Here is a 21,944-nt window from a genome sequence, read left to right on the forward strand (position 1 = left end):
AGTTGCTATATCTAATAGAACATCAGGATAAGGACGGGCTTCTAGATCTGCCTAAAGTAGATGCAGCATTCTCAGCAATAGCAAACTACTATACCAGTAGAAAGTGGAGCGGACCTGAAAGTCCCTCAAGACAGGAAAGTGGAAATGTTATGAAAGAAAGGTTTTGAGCTTTCATCCCTGGCCCTCCAGGCAGCCATTTGTGGAGGTTATGTAGCCAGGGCCCTTCTAATCTGGTCTTAACAAGAGATCCAGGGTCCCAAAGATGCAGGACCCTCGAAGGATAGGGTGAGGCCGGCCCTAATGGAATCGGCGGCAGTCTCTGTAGCAGATACTATGTATGACCTTATTAGAGTTTCAGCAAAGTTAGCAACAACAGAGGTCATGGCTAGGTGACTTTTATGGCTAAAGAATTGGGTGGCAGATTTAGCGTTCAAGACCAGGTTAGGAAAGCTACCCTTTAAGAGAAGGCTACTGTTTGGAGAAGACCTAGAGAGGATGGTCAAAGACTAGAAAGGATCAAGGTCCCAAAGGTTACCAGAAGAAAAGCCCACAGGCTTCCGGAGAGGAGGCAACTGGAGACAGTGGTCCAGGGAGTACAGCCAGAGGGGCAGAAGATGTCAGATCTCTCGCCCAGTCAAGATCCCGGGCAGATCTCAGCCATTTCAGGGAATAGAAGATTTCCAAAGGAAGGAAACTCCCGAGCCCCACTTAGTGACAAAACTGCACAATGAAGGAGAGCAGGCCCGCTCCATGATTCCCCAGGTAGGGGGCAGATTACAGATCTTTTATCAGGAGTGGGACAAAATAACAAAAGACCAGTGGGTCCTAGACATAATAAACGAAGGATATCACCCAGAATTAAGATTTCTTCATTTCCTAACCATACAAGGCAAGCAGGGGAGACGCGGTCAATCATGCAGACATTAGATAGATTGGTTCGACTACAGGCCATTATTCCAGTACCACCTAGACAAGAAGGCATGGGGGTATACTCCATTTATTTCCTAGTACCAAAGAAGTAAGGAAGCTTTCGGCCAGTACTGACTTAAAGCGAGTAAACAGGGCCTTGGTAGTTCCCCATTTCTGCATGGAATCACTACCTACAGTAAAGGCAGCTGTAAGGACAGGGAAATTCCTGGCAGCCTTGGATCTGTCAGAAGCATATTTTCACATCCCATCAGAAGAGATTGCCAGCGTTACTTAACGCTTCGAGATAGCCGGTCAGCATTACCAGTTCAGGGCACTCCCCCTTTGGATTGGCCATGACACCAAGGACCTTTACAAAGGTGAAGGTAGTAGTGGTGGCCTTTGAAAGGAAGGGGTCAAAGCTCACCCTTACCTGGAAGGCTGGCTAATAAGAGAAGATTCCCTGCAGGAAGACCTACAGGCCATAGCGAGAACAGTTCATGTCCTGGAAAAATTAGGCTGGATGGTGAACAAGGAAAAGACAAGCAAAGCTAAATTGGTTTCACTGGTGTATTTTTCATGTCATTTCAAATAGCCACATTATAAATAAGTAATATATGATTTTATAATTTAATGTGAGACCCACACTCACAGAGTTTGTATATCAATCAAACTCAAGGTTGGTAATAGGTCACTTTATTTTCAACGCCAACTTATTTTGTTGTTGTTTTGAATTTTTGTTAAAATACATATGCAAAAATCTTGCTGTATGCTGATGAACTTCAATTTGAACTTCAATTTGAAGGAAGTATTCGAGTTGATCATTTTATGGCTCCTAAGGAAGTTTCTGCTGTGTAAAGAAAGTAAGTTGATTGTAAACACTGCTTTTGCTCAAACGAAGGAAAACCGGACGTGAGGGAGGACTTTGATTATAATGCTAAGAAGAATGGATCTATTTGTGAACTGCATAATTTGAAGGAAGTATTTGAGTGGATCGTTTCACGGTTCTTAAGGAAGTTTCTGCTGTGTAAAGAGAGGAAGTTGATTGTAAACATTGTTGGAGATATACAGCGGTTGTGTTTTTATCATTTGGTGAGATCATTCGGTGATTCTGTTTGTCGAGAAGTGACAACCTATTGGAAGACTGTGTGATATGACGCTTCATTTCCGGTAGAGAGATAAAAGGATCCACAGGGCCGCCATGTTTTTTGAATTGCGAGTCTGAATCCAGACCGTGGGAGAAAGTTATGGAATTACCCGTTTGGAAATCTTGCTGATGGAACGGAGTGAAGATTTGAGAACGCATTTCCCCTGAAGCAGCACCTGTTGGTTCGAAACACAATTGTGTCGAGACTTGGGACTTTGACTTGATATATTGAGATGAGTATCTTTTGAATTGCAAATGAAAATTGATATTTAAACTGAGGATTCATTTAATGATGGGACTTGTATGAAATATAGTAAGATGAATATCTTTCCAAATGCAAATGAAATTTGTGTTTAAATTGAAGTTAGTCAGCATACAGTAAGATTTTTGCATATATATTTTAACAAAAATTCAAAACAACAACAAAATAAGTTGGCGTTGAAAATAAAGTAAAGTGACCTATTACCAACCTTGAGTTTGATTGATATGCAAACTCTGAGTGTGGGTCCCACATTCAATTGTAAAATCATATATTACTTATTTATAATGTGGCTATTTGAAATGACATGAAAAATATACCAGTGAAACCAATTGAGCTTTGCTTGTGTTATCACTAAAAGGTTTCTGGAATACACTAAGTGTACTTTGGGCGGTTTTTGTGATTGAACAAGGAAAGAGCCAATTTCAGCCATCTCAGATGCTAGTGTACTAAGGGATACTTTTCAACACCAAGTTAGGGAGAGTGTATCTGACAGACGGAAGGATAAGGAAGTTGCAGGAGCAAGTGAAGCCCTGTCACAAGCCCCACTCCCATACGTGTGAAGATATCTACAGGTCCTGGGCTCCATGGCAGCAGTAATCATGGTAGTGCCATGGGCGAGAGCACACATGCGCCCTCATCAGGTGCACCTATTGTACAACCGATCACTACAAAATCAGCAGTACGACAAAAGTCTGCCACAGTGGTTCCGAAGCAGGCAGTCTGTGGTGGTGGCTAGACTCGAACAACCTTTCCGGAGGAGCCCTTCTGGAATCCCCACAGTGGACAATAGTAACCACAGTCATGAGTCATCGGGGGTGGGGAGCACACACTCAGGGCTAAACTGCTTAGAGGTCCTTTGTAAGTTCCACAAACGACTTAAGAGTTAAGAGCAATCAGGTTGGCCCTAGGCCATTTTCAGTCCCAGTAAGGGAACAAAGCGATCCAGTTCTGCTTGGACAGTGGCTTATGTGAACAAGCTGGAGGGCACAATGAACGCAGCCCTAGCAGAGAGGCATTTCTTTGATCTCTCTGCAGTGCACAGAGAAGGAGTGGATAATTTCCAGGCAGATTTCCTCAGTCATCGGAAGCTAGACTCAGGAGAATGGAAGCTATCAGAGGAGGAGTTCAGGCTCATAACGGGTGCATAGGGCGCCCCGCAGTGGGATTTAATGGCAACAAAAATGAATGACAAGCCGTTTCTCATTAATGCACCCTGTGAGCATAGTTAAGCTCTGGAATTCATTGCCAGAGGATGTGGTTACAGTAGCTAGTGTAACTGGGTTTAAAAAAGGTTTGGATAAGTTCTAGAAGAAAATTTCATAAACTGCTATTACGGTAATTAATAAGCAATAGTAGTTTGTGATTTATCTAATGTTTGGGTACTTGCCAGGTACTTGCGACTTGGATTGACCACTGTTGGAAATAGGATATTGGGTTTGATGGACCCTAAGGCTGACCCAGTATGGTGTATCTTATGTTCTTAAGGACGCATTCCACGAGAGCTCAAGCAGCGTCTTGGGCAGAATACAGAGCAGTTACGCCTAGGGACATTTGCAGGGTGACCATGTGGTCGTCTGTCCACACTTTTACAAAACACTATAGATTACACCTTCAAGAAAGGGAGGAAACTTGGAAGCAGCATTAGGGTTCCCTCGCGGGGCAAGCACAGCTTAGGTACATCCCACAGGTTACTGGTCTGGCAGGACAAAGAGGAAGGCTCAATTAGTTCTTACCTGCTAATTGGTTTTCCTGGAGTCCTGACAGACCAGTCTATATCCCGCCCATAAGAAAAGAATAAACAGACACATGAATAAAGGGATAGAATTCGATAAGCAAGTTAAAACATAAAGAACAAGGAAGCACAGCTGATTGCGAAGGCAGGCTGTTCTCCACTTACCATTGCTTTTGTTTTGTGATGTGTCCTGGATCCCTTACTGCAGAAAGTAGGGAACCAGCATCCTATAATACCAGGGAAAATGCCACCCTGGGGAGGACAAGACAGACAAAGGAGCAGGTCAGGCAACGAGCTAATAAGTTTCCTTAAAATAAAAAAAAATTTCAGAAAAGTAAAAAAAAAAAAAAAGAGGGGATATAAGAATACAAGCAACAAGCCACACTTTGGCAAAAGACAACTGATTTCCCCTCTGCTGGGCCAGCCTTTATGGTAGTGACATCAGAGAGGAAGATTGTGCACTCTGCCCCCATCTGCTGGTGGCAGAAGAATCCCACAGGCTACTGTCTGTCAGGACTCAAAGAAAGCCAATTAGCAGGTGAAACCTAATTGAACCATACATAGGAAGCTTTATTACTACAACCCTAATAGCAATGGTGCTACCGCTTCAAGCTTCCAAGAAGACTAGGGTAAGCTGCACAGAGCGAGCATGGTTAAAACACAACCATTAATGAGCCTGGGGATGCCAGATGTGTTGGACAACAACCTCAAATTCTGGTGACTAAGTGGACAATTCCAGAACTTGGTCATAAGACATAGAAGGGGGGGCCTGGATGTTGGATGAAGTTTAGGTTTTGTAATAATCATAGTGGAAGATGACAAGTGTGAACTAGCTGACCAGTGGAGGCGGTGAAGGGCAGCACTGAACAGAATACGGACATGCCTGAGACAGAAAACAGAGGGCAGTGGTAGGAACAAACCACAAACACCTCATCTTGCATTCCTCTCCAGGTTTCAAGCTTCTTCTTATTCATTTAAAGCTTTCCATTTACTTCTAACAGATTTCTCAGAGCAGTGCTTCTGCATAACTCTGTCAGAAGTCAGCTAGGTTAGGTTGTCCTCTTGCATGTGCAGTTTTACTGCAACAGGCAGTAGTCGTTTTCTACAAATGTTGCAACACCTTCCAAACAGCACATGGAGTTGCCATCTTAGTAAGCAGTCTTTATGCGTGTCATTTCTCTTTGAAGATCACCAAGCGCAAAGTATGTGCGTTAAAAGCGTCCACATGCCTCGCACCTGCGATTTGTGGGGGGAGGAAGGGCAAAACAGAATGAGTGCATGTTAATAGCAAATGCACTTGCACTATTTCCTTCCCCCAACCTAAACACATCCACAGAATGGCCTTTTTACAATGCAGCTAATAGGACATGCAATAAGAACCACAGCGCATACTTTTAACCATATTTGAAGAGGAAAAATACAGCAAAGCACTTCTAGCCAGGTAAATCGCTATTTAGCTGTGTAAATGGCTTGGACAATTGCACTTGCCACGTACAAAACAATTGGTAAAAGCTGCAGTCTTAAGCAATTGGTAAATGAAATGGCAAGTATTCTGGAACTTCTTTGCTTCAAGATTAGAATCAGCCTCTATTTATCTTCAAGAAGAGCAGATGGCCTGGCACTTGATCCAATGCACACACTATGAAAAAGTTTGAAAGGCTAAAAATAAAACAGCAAATAAACAGGGAGATGCGTCAAGCTGCGGTAGGACTCTAATGCGCGTTAAAGCAGAGTTGCTTACCTTTAACAGGTGTTCGGGGACAGCAGGATGTCAGTCCTCATACATGGGTGAAATCATCAGATGGAGCCCAGCACGGAAAATTTATGTCAAAGTTTCTAGAATTTTGAGCATGCTCCAGCATGCAATATTCCACGTTCCCACATGGGGTCCCCTCCAGTCTTATAATACAGAATTCAAGAGAAGAAAATAATAAAGAAGAAACCCACGTAGTGAAAACCCAACTCCATGGGTGGCGAGTGGGTTTTGGGAAACACCTTACAGGTAAGTAACTCTGCTTTTTCCAAGGACAAGCAGGATGGCTCCTTACACATGGGTGAATCCCTAGCTATAGGCTGCCTCCCAACATTAAAGGTGATCACAAAACACAAACAAGTTCTAATAGGCACAGCAATAACCCATTTTGTTGGTAATGGTGAGGGGGGGAGGGGGGGGAGAGGGCAGCCTGAACACAAACAATGGGCTCTAGGTGGAAACAGAATTGGGTTCTAACCTCAAACAAGTTCCGAAGGAAGATTGGCCAAACCTGCTGTCACGTCAGCCATCTATATCCAAACAATAATGTAATGTGAATGTGTGGAGAAAACTCCACACTGCAGCTCTGCAGATCTCCTCCATGGGAACTGCTCACAAGTGAGCCACTGATGCTGCCATGGCTCGAACAGAGTGAGCCTTGACATGAACCCCAAACTGCAATCCCGCCGGAGCATAACAGAAGGAGCTTTCATCAGTTTAGCTAACACCATGTTGCGATTCCAAGACACAGCGGGAGACCTTAGGGGAGAATTCAACTGAAGCAGGCCCTGCATAAAATAAATAAACTATAGGTTGTACAGAGATGGGCTACACCATGGTGGTATGCGCCACTTGCACTTAGATGAACTCTAATGGAGTTGGTCTTCAAGCCAGCTTCCGATAGGTGTAGAAAGCAATCAAGCAGTTTTTATGGGGAGCAGGAAAACGGATCTAGGGCTTTCTGCTCACATCACACAAAAAACCTCCTCTTCAGTCCGTAGGACTTTCTAGTGGAAGGCTTTCTGGAAGCCACCAGGACCCGAGACTCAATCACAAAGATTGAGTGGTTGCAGTATTAACCTCTCATCATCCAGGCTGTGAGCAACAGGGCCTAGAGGTTGGGATGTCTCAACCTGATTCGATCCTGTGAGATGAAACCTGGGGAAGTCCTCAATCTGATCAGTTTCCGAATGGACATCTCCCTGAGGAGTGGAAATCAGACCTGTCTCAGCCAATGAGAGGCTAGGAGAATCATAGCCCCTTTGTCTTCACAAAGCTTCAAGAGAGTCTTCGCTACCAGTAGAGCTGGAGGATATGCATACAGGAGTCCCTCGCCTCAATGGTGGATGAAGGCATCTGAGGCTGGTTTGCCACGTGTCCTGTACAGGAAGCATAAATGAGGAACCTTCCTGTTCCAAAGTGCTGCTCTATCATATCCCCCCTCAGTCGTCTCTTCTACAAGCTGAAAGTCCTAACCTCTTTAGTCTTTCCTCATAGGGGAGTTGTTCCATTCCCCTTATCAGTACCTTTTTTTTTTTTTAAACCTGTGAAAGGTCTTACTGAGGGTCTTACTCGGGCCCCCAGTATCACCCTCAGTGGGCAGTTACAGGGTCCTCAACCCTCTGCTCCAAAGCTCTATAACCAGGGGGGATGGTCCCACCAGGACCTGACAACCCCCTGGGAGGCTGAAAAAAGGGAATCCTAAAACTACCCTTCTTGTCTCTCTTTTTTAAGGTGGATAGGTCACTAAGGCCTGGAGCTGGAGGATATGCATACAGGAGTCCCTCGCCTCAATGGTGGATGAAGGCATCTGAGGCTGGTTTGCCACGTGTCCTGTACAGGAAGCATAAATGAGAAACCTTCCTGTTCCAAAGTGCTGCAAAGAGATCCATATCCAGGCTTCTCCAGAGGCAGAAGATCCAATTCATGACCCCTTGGTCCGGAGACCAATCATAGAGTCTGAAGGCACAAGTCTGTCTGCTATTATGTTCTCCATTCTGGCCAGGTACATGGCCCTGAGCACCATCCCATGTGAAAGGGCCCATGACCAGATCTGGATTGCTTTCTGGCAGAAGAGGTACGATCCCATACCTCCCTGCATGTTGACATATCACATTGTCACTTGGTTGTCAGCTTGGATCAGAACAATTTTGTTGGACAGCCAATCTCTGAAAGCCCATAGTGCGTACTGATTGCCTGGAGCTCCAGGAAATTGATTTGATAAAGATGTTCTTGAGTGCTGAGCTCATCTACATGAGCTCCCCAACCCAGGGTGGACGCATCCATGGTTAGGATAATTTGGGTAGGAGGATGTTGGAAAGAGATCCCCAGTTCCAGATTTGAAATTACTCACCACCATGACAAAGAGTTCCAGAGACATGAAGTGATTCAGATACAATCCAGTAGGTTCTATAAGGACTGACGCCACTGCGACCTCAGAGTCCATTGAGCCTTTTGCATGTGTAAAAGTGCCAATGGAGTGATGTGAACTGTCGCAGTCATATGGCCCAACAGTCTCAACATGTGCCAAGCTGACACCTGCTAGCTCTGTTGAATTCTTGCCATGATGATCATCAGGTTAATGGCCCTATGTCAAGGCAGGAAGGCCTTGGCCTGAACAGTGTTTAGCAGGGTTCCACTAAAGACCAATTGAGATGATTGGCTGAAGTGGAATTTGAGGTAGTTTAAAACGAACCCTAGTGTTTCCAGCATCCGGATAGTCGAGCGCATAAACTTATTGGCCTCCGCACTAGAGGTGCTCTTAACCAGCCAATCAACCAGATATGGGAAAACAAACTCCCAGTCTGAGCCACCACCTCAGTCAGGCATTTTGTAAAAACATATGGGGCTGACGAGAGCCAAAATGGCAGCACACGATACTCGAAGTGCTGTTTTCCCATCACGAAGCTAATATACTTCCTCTGACTTGGGAAGATCTCAATATGGGTGTAAGTGTCTTTCAGGGCCAAAGAGCATAGCCAGTCCTCTTTTTGAAAGAAAGGGATCAGAGTGCCCAGGGAAACCATCTAGAACTTTTCTTTTTTGATGCATTTGTTCAAGGCCCTTATATCTAGGATGGGATGGAGTCCCCCTGTTTTCTTTGATATCAGAAAGTACCTGGAGTTTAATCCTGCTCTGGCTATTAAGAGGGAGCTCTGCTACTAGTACTTCCTGATCCACTACCAGCCCCATATCGGGCTCTGGGGACAATTTGGCGGGGCATCCAATAAATTCAATCGGTACCCTTGGCAGATGATGGAAAGAACCCACTGATCTGAGGTTACACCAGGCCACTGGTTCACAAAGAACTGGCAGCCTTCCCCCGACTGGCAGATCCATCATCTCAGGCATGGGCGACTGGGCTATGTTCCCTACAATCTAGTCAAAATCCCATCTCTGGAGTTGACTGAGGCGCTGGCTGGGGCTTCGGGGCTCTTTGTTGCCTGGAGCGGCCACAAGAGCCCTGATGAGACTGACAGACGTGAGGAGGTGGAGGATAGTACTTCTTCGGGCAAAAGGATGACTTCCTAGACCCAGACCTTGACTACCACCTGAATGAGGAGGGCGGGTCCACAGTGCTAGTGGAGAGCTGTTGAAGGTCTCAAGGTGGTCCCAGATTTGGGCCATCTTGTCCTTGACCTTATCTCCGAAGAGATTCTCTCCCATATACAGCATGTCGCTCCTATACCTCTAGTCTGAGATATGAGGCCCGCAGCCATGCGAGCCTGGGGGTACCAATTCCTGCTGTAGAAACCTTTAATGCCATCTCAAAATCATCATAGGTTAAGCGTACCTTGTGTTTCCTGCACTTCAGAACCTTATGCACCAGTAACAGGAGGGTATCTTTCTGCTACTGAGGCAGTTGCTCAGCAACATCCTGCACCTGTTTCCAGATGTCCCACGTATTCTGGCTCATGTTACCCCAATACTTCAGTCTTTACACTGGCTACCTTTCAAATACAGAATACAGTTCAAAATCTTAACCATTATACATAAGAACATAAGAAAATGCCATACTGGGTCAGACCAAGGGTCCATCAAGCCCAGCATCCTGTTTCCAACAGTGGCCAATCCAGGCCATAAGAACCTGGCAAATACCCAAAAACTAAGTCTATTCATTGTTACCATTGCTAATGGCAGTGGCTATTCTCTAAGTGAAAATAGCAGGTAATGGACTTCTCCTCCAAGAACTTATCCAATCTTTTTTTAAACACAGCTATACTAACTGCACTAACCACATCCCCTGGCAACAAATTCCAGAGTTTAATTGTGCGTTGAGTAAAAAAGAACTTTCTCCGATTAGTTTTAAATGTGCCCCATGCTAACTTCATGGAGTGCCCCCTAGTCTTTCTACTATCCGAAAGAGTAAATAACCGATTCACATCTACCCGTTCTAGACCTCTCATGATTTTAAACACCTCTATCATATCCCCCTCTCAGTCGTCTCTTCTCCAAGCTGAAAAGTCCTAACCTCTTTAGTCTTTCCTCATAGGGGAGTGACTAAAGAGGTTAGGACTTTTCAGCAATTCTAACTCATAATTCTAACTCTACTACCTTGTGTTCCCTCCTTCGAATATATAAACCGTCCAGACATTTAAGATCAATGAATAAGAACCTTCTAGACGTACCATCACCTCGACAGGCACACCTTGACATTACTAGGAAAAGAGCCTTTTCAATAGCAGGTCCAACTCTTTGGAACGCACTACCAGATTCATTAAGATCCATATCAAACTCAAAACAATTTTAAAAAATCTTTAAAAACACACTTCTTTCAAATTGCATTCAAAATTACACCCACTAAATAATCAATCAGTTACTCTTCATACATTAATCATATGGCACCCTATTAGTATTATTATTATTCATTTTTTAATAATTATGGTTTTGTTTTTAGTTTGTTTATTTATATTATTATATTTTTTGTAATTTTTAATTAAGTTTTACTTTATATTCTGAGTTTTTTTGACTGATATATTGTACACCGTTTTGACTAAACTTTGTTTGTAAAAGCAGTATATAAAAATTTTTAAATAAAGAAATAAATCATTTATTTATTTTATTTAGGGATTTTTTTATATACCGCGGCACGTTAAAAACATCACCTCGGTTTACAATGAACAATAAATCAGCAACAGGCTTTACAATTAAATGAAATTAAGAGGAAACATTATAAATACCACATAAAACAAAACTATTAAACCAATGATAATCATATTTTACAGTTGAGGCATGCCTAATAAGGAAGGGAGATCAGAAACAGGTAAAATAAAACTTAGCAACGAGCAATTCATTAATATGGGGTGTGGATATGGATCCGAAAAAAAGACTTTACAAAGGGTGGGTGTAGAGTGTACATTTAGATACAATAGATGAGCAGGAGTTATAGCAAGATATCTATTTGAAGGCAGATAAAGTATTTTGAGTGGAACAAGCGATCAGCATTTCTGAAGAGGAGATGATTATTGAGTGTAAGCTTGTTTGAACAGCCAGGTTTTAAGGTTCTGTTTAAATTTCCTATGGCAGGGCTCTAGGCGCAGGTCTGTAGGCATTTTGTTCCAGATGTTGGTTCCGGCAATCGTGAATGAGCGGTCTCTCGTAGCAGCGTGTTTGATGTGTTTAAGTGATGAAGAAACGAGTTTGGCTTGGTGCATTTTTCTTATTGGTCTCTTAGATGTGCGGAATGTAAACTGATCAGAGAACCATTGCATATCTTGGTTATAGATAGACTTATGAATGAGGGTGAGTACTTTGAATAATATCCTAGATGCTACAGGAAGCCAGTGAAGGAATTGGAGAGCTGGTGTAATGTGTTCATGGCAGTGAATATTGGTGAGTAAGCGTGCAGCGGCATTTTGTAGTATCTGTAATAGTTGTAGTGAATTTTTAGGGAGACTTAGTAGGATGGAATTGCAGTAGTCCAGTTTTGACAATATTGTAGCTTGTAAGACTGTCCGGAAGTCATGTGGATGTAGGAGCAGTTTAATTCTTTTTAGAGTATGCAGCTTAAAGAATCCATTTTTGATGGTGGAAGAGATAAATTTCTTTAAGGAGAAATGATTGTCAATGATAACACCGAGGCTGCGGACTTGCTGTAAATTGAGAGTGTCAGATGGTGAATGTAGGTTAGTGTTAAATGAAATGTTGTTTTGTGGAGTGATGATGAGGAGCTCTGTCTTGTTAGTGTTTATTGCTAGGAAATTTTCGGTAAATAGTTTCTTTATTTCAACAAGAGCCGTATCCCAAATTTTCAGAGCATTAGGTAAGGAATCATTGATGGGGATGAGGATCTGAACATCATCTGCGTATATGAAATGTGGGAGACCCATTTTCACCAAATGTCGACAGAGGGGAGTGAGGTTTATGTTGAAAAGTGTAGATGATAGTGAGGATCCTTGCAGCACGCCTTGTAATAGTTTTCTGTGTTTCGACTCATGGCGGTCAATTTTGACACTGTATGTCCTGTCCTTCAGAAAAGATTGGAGCCAGCAAAGGGCAGTGCCAGCGATGCCAATTTGCGAGAGGCGGGAAATGAGGGTATTGTGGTTGACAGTGTCAAAAGCAGAAGAAATGTCAAGAAGAGCCAGTAAGTAAGAGTGTCCAGTGTCGAGGGTTTGTAGTATTGATTCTGAGAGTGGCAGGAGAAGGGTTTCTGTACTGTGGTTCTTGCGGAATCCATATTGTAAATCATGTAAATCCATATTGTAAATCCATATTGTAAATCATGTAAATCCATATTGTAAATCATGTAAATCATGTAGGCAGCTATGCGGATAATATGCATAGCACCCTGGAACACCTTCCAAGAGCATCCATCGCTCTGTGATCTTTCCATGGGAGCACAGAGGAATGGGTTCTAGAGCGCTTGGTCTTCTTGAGAGCAGATTTAAAGACACCAAATGATGGGAAAGCTGATGCTTATTGAATCCGAGAGCCTTTTGGACGAGATATATCACATCTGCCTTCCTGTTAATGGGAGGCATCGTGAGGTGGTGTTCCCACTGGGACCTGCCATGATCTCCATGGGAGACTCCATGAACTGGAGAATATCTAGCAGTTTTTGCTTGGTATACTTTTCAGTCATCAACTGAAAGAGGCTGGCCTCCACCATCAATCGAACAAAACCTGCAAAAGAGAGGTCCTCCGGCAGGGATTTCCTTCAATCCTCTAGAGGAGATAGATCTGAAGGGAGACCATCCAAAGCGTCATCAGAGGCCACGGATGAGTCATCCCCCCAAGGGTCACAGGTGTTCTTGTCTTCACTGTCATCAATGAGAGATCAGTGGTGTAGGCACTGGTAGAACTGGATGGGGTGGCCCAGACCCCGGTGTCTTCTCCGGCATTGGGAAGCTTCCTCCTCCAAGGAGCTGGGAACGATGACTGGATTGGCAGGTGGTAGTGGCGATGCCCTGCAGGGCATCAATGCTGCACGGGAACGGATGCTGGCTGGGTCAGTAACACGCCAATAAGTGTGTGCAGGGATTCTAGCAGCAGCTTGAGGAGTGACTGTGCCGGTGTCAGTGCCGCAAAGCCGAGGCCATGCATTGCTTTCTTGATGGCCAGCTGCACATGCCTCTCCAATTCCTCCTTGAACATCGCTATTGCCAAAACAGGCTGGAATTCAGGAGATGTAACCAGATCTTCTTTGGAACTAAGAGGAGGATTGGTGGCTGACATTGGGACGAATGGAGTCCATGGCACACCTCTGGCATAGATGGAGGACTGGCTCTCCTTGCTGCAGGGTTACCTCGTTGGCATCACAGCACGTGCCTGGCACCGTGCATTGACAGGGACCAATTCCAATGCTTCCTTGGCTTCCCTCAATGATTGGATTGGTTCTTCCCCGATGCCAAGGGAGAGGCCTACAAACCCAACATCCTCAACCTAGAGGAGCCCAACGATGGCCATACTCTGATGCCCCTCTCAGCCAATGACCTCGACGGAAACAACAGCCCCGCTGATGTCAATGGCTCGGTATCCATTGGTGCAGCTCTGAGGTACCTCAATGCCGAAGCCTCCAATGCATCGGTCTTGTACAGCCTGAAGAGGCACTCCATCTTGTTGAGCTGGAGCTTAAATGTCCCTTCGGGGTCATCCTGGTACACCGGGCTGCAACCCCAGATGTCGTGTGATGCCACAAGGTGGAGGTCACATCTATCATGGGGGTCTGTGATAAACATGGTCCTTGTACATCTGATGCACCGCTTAAAACCGAAAGTGGACATGTCACGAAATAAGAGGGACACAAGATCAAAATCGATGACAGCAGCTGTTGATGGCCAGTGGGCACTGAGCACACTTTCACCCCAGGGGCATAAACAACGAAAATAAACTTACTGATAAACGTCAAAAAAACTATCTAAGTCGCTAATAGGAGAACCAGGGGGACCCCGCGTCAACTGTGCAAGGCAGTGAAAAATCACAAAAAATACTGCACGATGACAGGCTCCGCAGAAAAGAAGATACTAGAGCGTATCTAGCGTGGACGCGTGGTATAATATATGCCTGACTATGCTCAATAAGACTCAGTCAAAATTCTAGAAACTTTTACATAAGTTTTCTGTGCTAGGCTCCATTGATGTCACCCATGTGTGACGACTGCCATCCTGCTGGTTTTCAGAGAAACAGCATATATTGTGTGATATATGCTGTTTATCATGTGATATAGCCCTATCGAGGCGATATACGTGATATTTTGCATAGCCCTGCCCAGATTCCCTCCCCTATTATAATGAACTGATTTGCATGGGATTTGCAATCTGATGTTAATAAATTAACACAGCCAGGTAAGAAAGTTGTCAGTCGCATTAATTTAACAACACTTCTTGAGGACAAATTACTCTTAACATGGGAGCCTCCAGCCACTGCAAAAATTGGCCTGAAATATAAAAAGTGTGTGGGAGCGATCAAATGTGACTTTCCCCCACCTTGGGCTTCCACTCTAGATGACCCCGACAACCAAATGGAAAAAAATAATAGCCAGTGGACATGCAGAGATGCCTCCCCCTCCCCCCAACCTAAATCACCAAGGAAGCAAAGGTCCTTCCCCACCCCAGACACGACCCCTCAACCCTCAAAATTAAGAAAGACCTCATTGGTCTTTAGTGGTCCTTTTTCCCCCTTCCTCCCCAGACCTTCCAAGTATTACTCATTGGTTTCTGGTGTGCAGCCCACACCCGCTCCCCATATCTCAAAATCTAGAAATTCCTCAAGTGAAAGGGCCCGGAGCATCCCCTAGCCCCAAGCCTGATTAACACCATTTTTCAAAATGGCGCCAAACTGACCTTGAATGGGGACAAGATCAGGTCGACGCCTTTGTCAAAAAAAAATGTCATCCTGGGCTCTTTCACTTGAGGAATTTCTAGATTTTCAGGAATAGAGGGGTTGGGGGTCTTTAATACTTTAATACTTGGAGGGTCCAGAAGGAAGGGTGAAAGGGGAGAACACTATAGATCAACAAGGTCTTTTCTTAATTTGGGGGGTCAGATCTAGGGAGGGTATCTATAACTAATGTTGTGTTTAATGGGAAGCTGAGGGAGGAGGGTCCTTTGGCTTACTTGGTGATTGGGTTGGTGGGCATCAATGCACAACCACCGTTATTTTTTTTTTTTTTACATTTGGTTGTCGGGGCCGCCTTCAGTGGCAACCCCAGGGTGAGGAAGGGAGTCCCATTTGACCTCTGCACACAGGTGACCATTTTGTCTACATTTTTTTTTCAGTTAGGGTGGCCTTTTAAGGCAATGGCGCCTCATGCTTTGGGGGCTTCCGTCACGCTTAAGGGTCTGATGCCGTGTTGTTTTGCCATGAGACAAAACAATGTGGCGATACAACCGCAGTGTTTTGTTGGGGGATGGGCCCACTATCGCAGCTCCCCCCCCCCCCCCGCAATAGTGGGACCCTCTCCCATGAAAAATCTTCATGACTCGATGAATCCAGGCCAAAAGCAGGTAAAAAGAGAAAATGCAACAACTATGAAAATCATCTGAAAATGAGAGATCTTACAGTCCCCCAGCTCATGAGTCTATCCTTGCCCCACCTCAGTGAACAGTTGAGAACCAGGACGGATGAATTTCTAAAGGTTCTTGCTGATGTACACCATTATGAAGAATGTAGCAGGGAAAATATTAACTGTCTTACTCAGATTACTCTGTTCTGGGACAAGAAATACTTTTTATTAAGAAATATGATCTTATAACATTAGTACTTATAGTACTGGACTTGTCATCCTATGGAGCACCTCATAAAAATTATAGGTTGACTGTACAGTGATTATTCATTAAGTATAAGATGGCAGAACTCAATGGACTTAAAGTCTTTTTTTTTTTTCAGCCAAACTGTACAGTAGATCTCTTTTTCAATCGGCAGTATCTTCTCTTTCTTACTTGGTTTCTTGCTTGTCTTTCTAAGAGGCAGTTTTCAGGATCCTGGAAGTTAGGGGTCGTGGAGTTCACAGCTCGTAGCAATCGATAGAGCTTTTCCACAATGCCCAATCCTCGGATAAGGTTCTCTCGCTGCAAGAGGCCCCGGACCCTCTCTGTCTCCTCCTCTTCATCAATGTCAAGGGGCTTCATGATGTCAATCACCACTTTGTCCAGCTTCCAAAATAAAAATGAGTTTGTTGTCTACCATTAAGGTGAAATAAAACATCTCCATTTCTTGTTAGTATAACATCTTAAAATAGAACTAAGTAATGATTCCTGACTATGCTGTATAGGGGGAGCACGTAACTGGATTCTGTGCTTCTCTGTGCTGCCACAACAATTAGATAAGTGTTCACAATAACAGCATCGTTGGTGTGTTAGATAATGTAACAGCCACCCTAGATGTGACTGTATATTTTTCTATAGTATTGGTCTTGTAATATGCTAATGGGTAAAGCAAAAAGGCATAATATTAAATTACAATAAATGCATACAAATCGGCTTTTGAAAATTATCCAGCTTGTGCAGGAAAAAGTATGCACATAGCTGGATTACACACATACCTTCCCCTGCACTCGCAGTAGGCATGTTTGGTGCAAGGGGGATTTAGTTAGGGCAGTTAGTGTAGCTGTGTTTAAAATATTTTTGGATAAGTTTTGGAGAAGTCCATAAAAGGAAAATTAGTTCTTACCTGATAATTTTTGTTCCTGTAGTACCAAGGATCAGTCCAGACAGTGGGTTATGTCCCCTGTCCAGCAGGTGGAGTCCATAAACTGCTATTAATTGACTTAGGGAATAGCCACTGTTATTATTGGCATTAGTAGCATGGGATCTATTTAATGTTTGGGTAGTTTCCAGGTACTTGTAACTTGGATTGGCCACTGTTGGAAACAGGATGCTGGGCTTGATGGACTGATCTGACCCAGTATGGCAACTTCTTATGTTCTTAAGGAAAGCATTTACAAGCATACTTTTGATTTTCAAAAATGTGCTTCTAAATGTACAGATAGAAAGTTACACCTGCTCAGAAGCAGCAGCTAACTTTATTGTCAGTCCTGTAACAAGTGTTCTCAGAGTACAGCAGGATGTCCATCCTCACACATGGGTGACATCATCGGATGGAGCCCGGCACAGAACTTTGATCTCAAAGAATTCTAGAGCTTTCAAACATGCCCTACTGAGCATGTGCAGCTGTAGTTATCACCCTGCCCTCTAGGCAGAGTCCTTCAGTCCATGATATAGCTAATATATGGAGAAACCAACTTCCAGGGGAGGTGGGTGGGTTTTGTGAGGACTAACACCCTGCTGTGCTTGGAGAACACTGATTACAGATAAGTAACTCTTCTTGCTCCGAGGACAAGCAGGATGGTAGTCCTCACCACATGGGTGAATCCCCAACTAAAGGCTACCTGAGCAGGACAAAGAGGGGGATCCCACAGTGCTGAAAGCATAACCTAAGAGGCAGCTGACCCAAAACAGGTCTAGGTGGGAAAAGAATTGGATTCTACTAAAGAAAACCATAGAACAGACCGACACACAAATATCCCAATGCGTAGCAGGGGTGCCTAAGGCAGGAGGGTGATGAAGTTCAGCAAGAAGCATACTTTGCCTCATGGGACTATTAGAGCCAGGGTTTGGATCAGTGAACCCTGACCGCAAGGTAAGTCTAGTTCCTTCTTTATATAGGAAAAGGCCTACAGAATCAACCAAGAGGAGAACTCTTGAATGAAAACCCGCACAGTTTCCTTCGGTGGCACAAGACACCCGAAAAAACCCCCACTTGGGTCAGAAAACCCTCCAGAAAGAAACTGCGGGCCACTAACATCTGAAGGACAGAATACCTTTGTAGAAGCATACCCAATGATTGGCCAATAGGCACAATGGGCAGAAAAATCCAAGCAACACTTGGAAGAAGAAGCAGCAGCACAGTGGCTAAGTCTGTGGCCGACCTTACTTGCCAACATACCAGACAGATCTGACTACCCAGGACAGGCGTCAAGCGTGTGAGAGGATACAAAGCAATCCCTGAATGGGATTGACAGCTCAAAAACTTCCAAGTAGGGAGTTAAGCTAGGACTGAAACTCACCCATACTCACCATGTCAAGGGTAGACCTATCCATCCAATTCACAGGATAGCTCAGGTGAGCAGGAGAAAACTTTGGTCAACCCAGTGAAGAATGAAAAGTTAAAGGCAGCACTGGCCAGAACTTGGCAAAAGGAGAGGGGAAAAGGTGAGTACTGATCCCCACAGGTAAACACTAAGATATATCACGAATGCCCTAGCTTTTCTCCCCGCCCCCCAACACTCTGACTGGAAGTTGGAAGAAGTGAAAAACACAATGAAGCACACCCCGGGGCTGCCAGAATAAGAAAAAGCGTTAGGCTGTGTTTTAACAACCAACAACTCACTGCTGATTGCAGTAGGGAATTTACCCACCCCTTCCCCAGGATAGACATCTCAGCATGACAGGAACAGCTAAAACGGAGAGCCAACCTCCTGGGGACGACAACCACCACGGGACAGAAAGCAGGGATGCTGCGAGTGCAATTCCCTGTAGAAACAGGATTCTTTTACCAACCTGGCAACCTGAAGGGTGCCAGGGCAGGATTGGTTTGATCTCAGAACAGACCGCCCAACAACCTAGTGTAGGTATCATACCCAAGGCCAAGATTACACATATTTCCCCCCAAGGAATCATTTGATCCAGGAGATGGACAACAGTTGCCTGAACCAGAGCTTCCCTGCCCACAGGCAGGGTTATCCCTAAAAAGGGGAAGTGTAGCTCACAAGCCACCGCAATAAAAGTGTAGCACCTCTGTTGCATGTTCCGTCATCCAGCAACTCACGCAGCCACAGATGTGGCAAGAGGGTGAAAGGCACACCTGCCATCTGAGATGTAACTAGACCAGAACCCACCCCACTGAGGTAGGGTCCTGCCAAGAAAGCCAAGAAAGGTCATCCATGAACACTGCACAGTGTGCTTCACAGGTAATGATTCCCATGTGGGAAAACTCCTAATCTTTGCCAGGGAGTGGCCCAGAAGGGGAGACCAAATCCAGAATAACTCCCTCACGAAATACACATGCTGCACCACAGGATGACCTAGGGACAAATGCTAACATCTTACTTCCTCTCAGATCCCACGGAGAACAGAGAACAACCCCTCAACAGAGGTGATGAAATCCCTTTTTCAGGAAAGGGGAATGAGGGCCACACCCTGTACAGGCAGACAACCCGGTAGCCCAGGGGAAACCCATAAAGGTCCCTTCTGGAAACCAAGTTATATCTCCCCTATCCAAAGGACAGGAAAGCAATGGGAATCAAGGCCTCCTGATCTTGAAAATCCTTCCTACTCTCCTGGGAAGAGTGGGTTATGGTCACTGATCACTGAGGTTCATAAGTGACCAAATTGGCCAGAGGTGGCCACCCAGTCAAGAGGTAGGACACTACAGTAATCCATGGACCAGCGAGAATGGTCCAACAACCACCACTGCTGACTCCCCAACACCCACAGGTCTTGGCCTGCAAAGAGGTGCCCTGAATCAAAAGAATTAAGACTCCAGCCTGGTGATTGACCTGTAGGGGATGGAGCCCCAGAGGTTTCCCCCCGAATGGGATGTAACATAATAGGGGAGGGTTTGAAAAAAACACCCCTCTTCTGTGGGAAGGAAAGATTCCCGACACTACCTTCCTGATATCCACGCCCCTAGTGGTTGAACCAGGGACGCAGGCTTATGTCAGATTTGTGGCAGCGGTGCACAACATGGTGTACTCGCCATGAGGGAAACACCCACCCACCTACACTAGAGGGTAACTGGAGCCCTCAGCTTTTAAAGCATGCTGACCAGTACTCATGTAGCGGTGGTGCACATATGCATCCCATCGCCGCAACCATGGGTAGAATCCCATGGCCCAGCATGGACCGAATACCACCTTTTAGAGTTGGTGGCTGCACACTGTGAAAAAGCAAACCAAAAGTATGTGATGGCATCCTCCTCGCTAGTGTCCCATTGCACCCAAAGATGTGAAATGGAAGAGGAAGCTAATACTTTGACGTGATGACTGTGATTCCACTATCTCTGGCATAGTTCAGGCTGAGAGAATGCCACCCACTAGAACCTAAGGTGCTTGGAAGAGTAGACAACCCCTACCATTCCCGACAATGCGTGAAGCACTCCACTGTTACATCAACTCTTAATAGAGTCAGCATATACAGTATATTCGCGGCATCCCCAGTGCCACTGGGGATATGACTATGGCCGTCCCTGGTGATAGACAGCGTTGCCCCCACAGTACCCACAGTACCTGACAAAGCTCCAAAAGGCTAATTGCAGTCCTTACAGCGGACTCATGAATGTCTCACCTCCCTTTCCACCAGATAATGGCAGAAGGGAAGCCCATGGCAATCAAACATGTCCATGGTGTTCTGCAGTGATGCCCTGCAACATCCGACTGCGTCCACTGGTGCCAATAGCGCCCTCGGCACTCACTAGCAATGGATAACATCAATGGCACCAATGACACTGCGCCCAGGGCTCTGGCGCTTAACTGCACCACAGGCACCCGGCATGCTTGATGGCATGCAGACTATCGATGGTGACCCAGGCGACTGCAGACAGCAACAGCCTGGTGGCACTCATGATGCACACAGCACCCGAAGGGGCTGATGGCTCGCTAAAAATGTCAGAAGGTTGATGGCTACATTGGAGATCGGTGCATGAAGGTGTCAATGATTCAGTGGTATCGATGACACCCGCGGTGCCCGTAGATGGAGGCCCTGCGGCAACGACACACTACCAAATGCCCCATGGAACAGACATGCCGCCTCAGTGTCCAAAGGAGAAGATTACAACTGGTGTCCTCCACTGTTCTCCTCAATTCAGCTATGTATCTGAGGGTGTTGATGCTTCAGGCTCAACGGCGTCCATGCCAGTGCCTCTGGCTGACACCAGCCGAGACAGCGTCCATACCTTGCGACCCAATACGTTTGGCACTGTACGGCAGCTCCGGGTACCCGACAGTCACACACCATCGATGGCATATCTCAATGCCCCTGGTGCACTTTCGGACACCAGCAAGGGGGCTCACTGGTGCCCCCAAAGCTTAATAGCCTCAACGGCACCGGGCCATGGTGCATCCTGGATGCCTCAGTGCTCCAGGGTGCCTTGGGTCAATGGCGACCCTGGCACTAAACAGCTCTACAGCAGCCCGTCCAAAGCCCCTATCAGTCGAGGGCTTCCATGGCGCTCGAGGGCTCTCGGGACCTCCATACTCTGGCAGTTGATAGCCTCTAGGGTGACTAGGCACTCGATGGCGCCCTGGTGTGATTGTGCTTGACATCATCGAGAGCAGCCACAAACTGCATTGCTGGCAAACATGCCCGATAGCCTCCATGCGTTCGGTTAAGGGCGACCCCGAACCTCACTGGCCTCGAGAGTGGCCCTGCACCTCAATGGCCTTGAGGGCGACCCCACACCTCGATGGCATCGAGGGAGGCTCTAATGGCTTTAAGGATGACCATGGCGCTCGATAGCTGGCTGGTGCCACTATCACGGTGCATCGAGGCCCATGGCCATCGAGGATGCTCAGGTCGATACCTTTCCTTCGATGCATCCAGAGCCCAGGGAGTATGATGGCGTCCAAGGCGCCTCCTTTGCCTACGGCCCGGAACCATGAATCGACAGCATGCACAGCATTCAACAGTGCCCACAGTCGATGGCC

General features: G+C 45.6%; 1 protein-coding gene across 11 annotated transcripts in view; it reads right to left on the reverse strand.

Annotated features, from left to right (window-relative positions):
- TTLL6 (tubulin tyrosine ligase like 6) overlaps positions 1-21,944 on the reverse strand; it is a 123,553-nt gene that overhangs the window by 27,269 nt on the left and 74,340 nt on the right. For 9 of the 11 annotated variants that reach the window (XM_029574556.1, XM_029574554.1, XM_029574560.1 and 6 more), the window contains 2 exons: positions 16,183-16,395; positions 4,213-4,299 (listed from right to left, as the gene is read on the reverse strand). In XM_029574556.1, the coding sequence (XP_029430416.1) occupies positions 4,213-4,299; positions 16,183-16,395 (300 nt within the window). The remainder of the gene's footprint in view (positions 1-4,212; positions 4,300-16,182; positions 16,396-21,944) is intronic. The other 2 variants (XM_029574559.1, XM_029574555.1) reach the window with 1 other exon arrangement.

This window comes from Rhinatrema bivittatum, chromosome 13, assembly GCF_901001135.1.
Source record: "Rhinatrema bivittatum chromosome 13, aRhiBiv1.1, whole genome shotgun sequence".
In the NCBI taxonomy this organism is placed as follows: Eukaryota; Metazoa; Chordata; class Amphibia; order Gymnophiona; family Rhinatrematidae; genus Rhinatrema; species Rhinatrema bivittatum.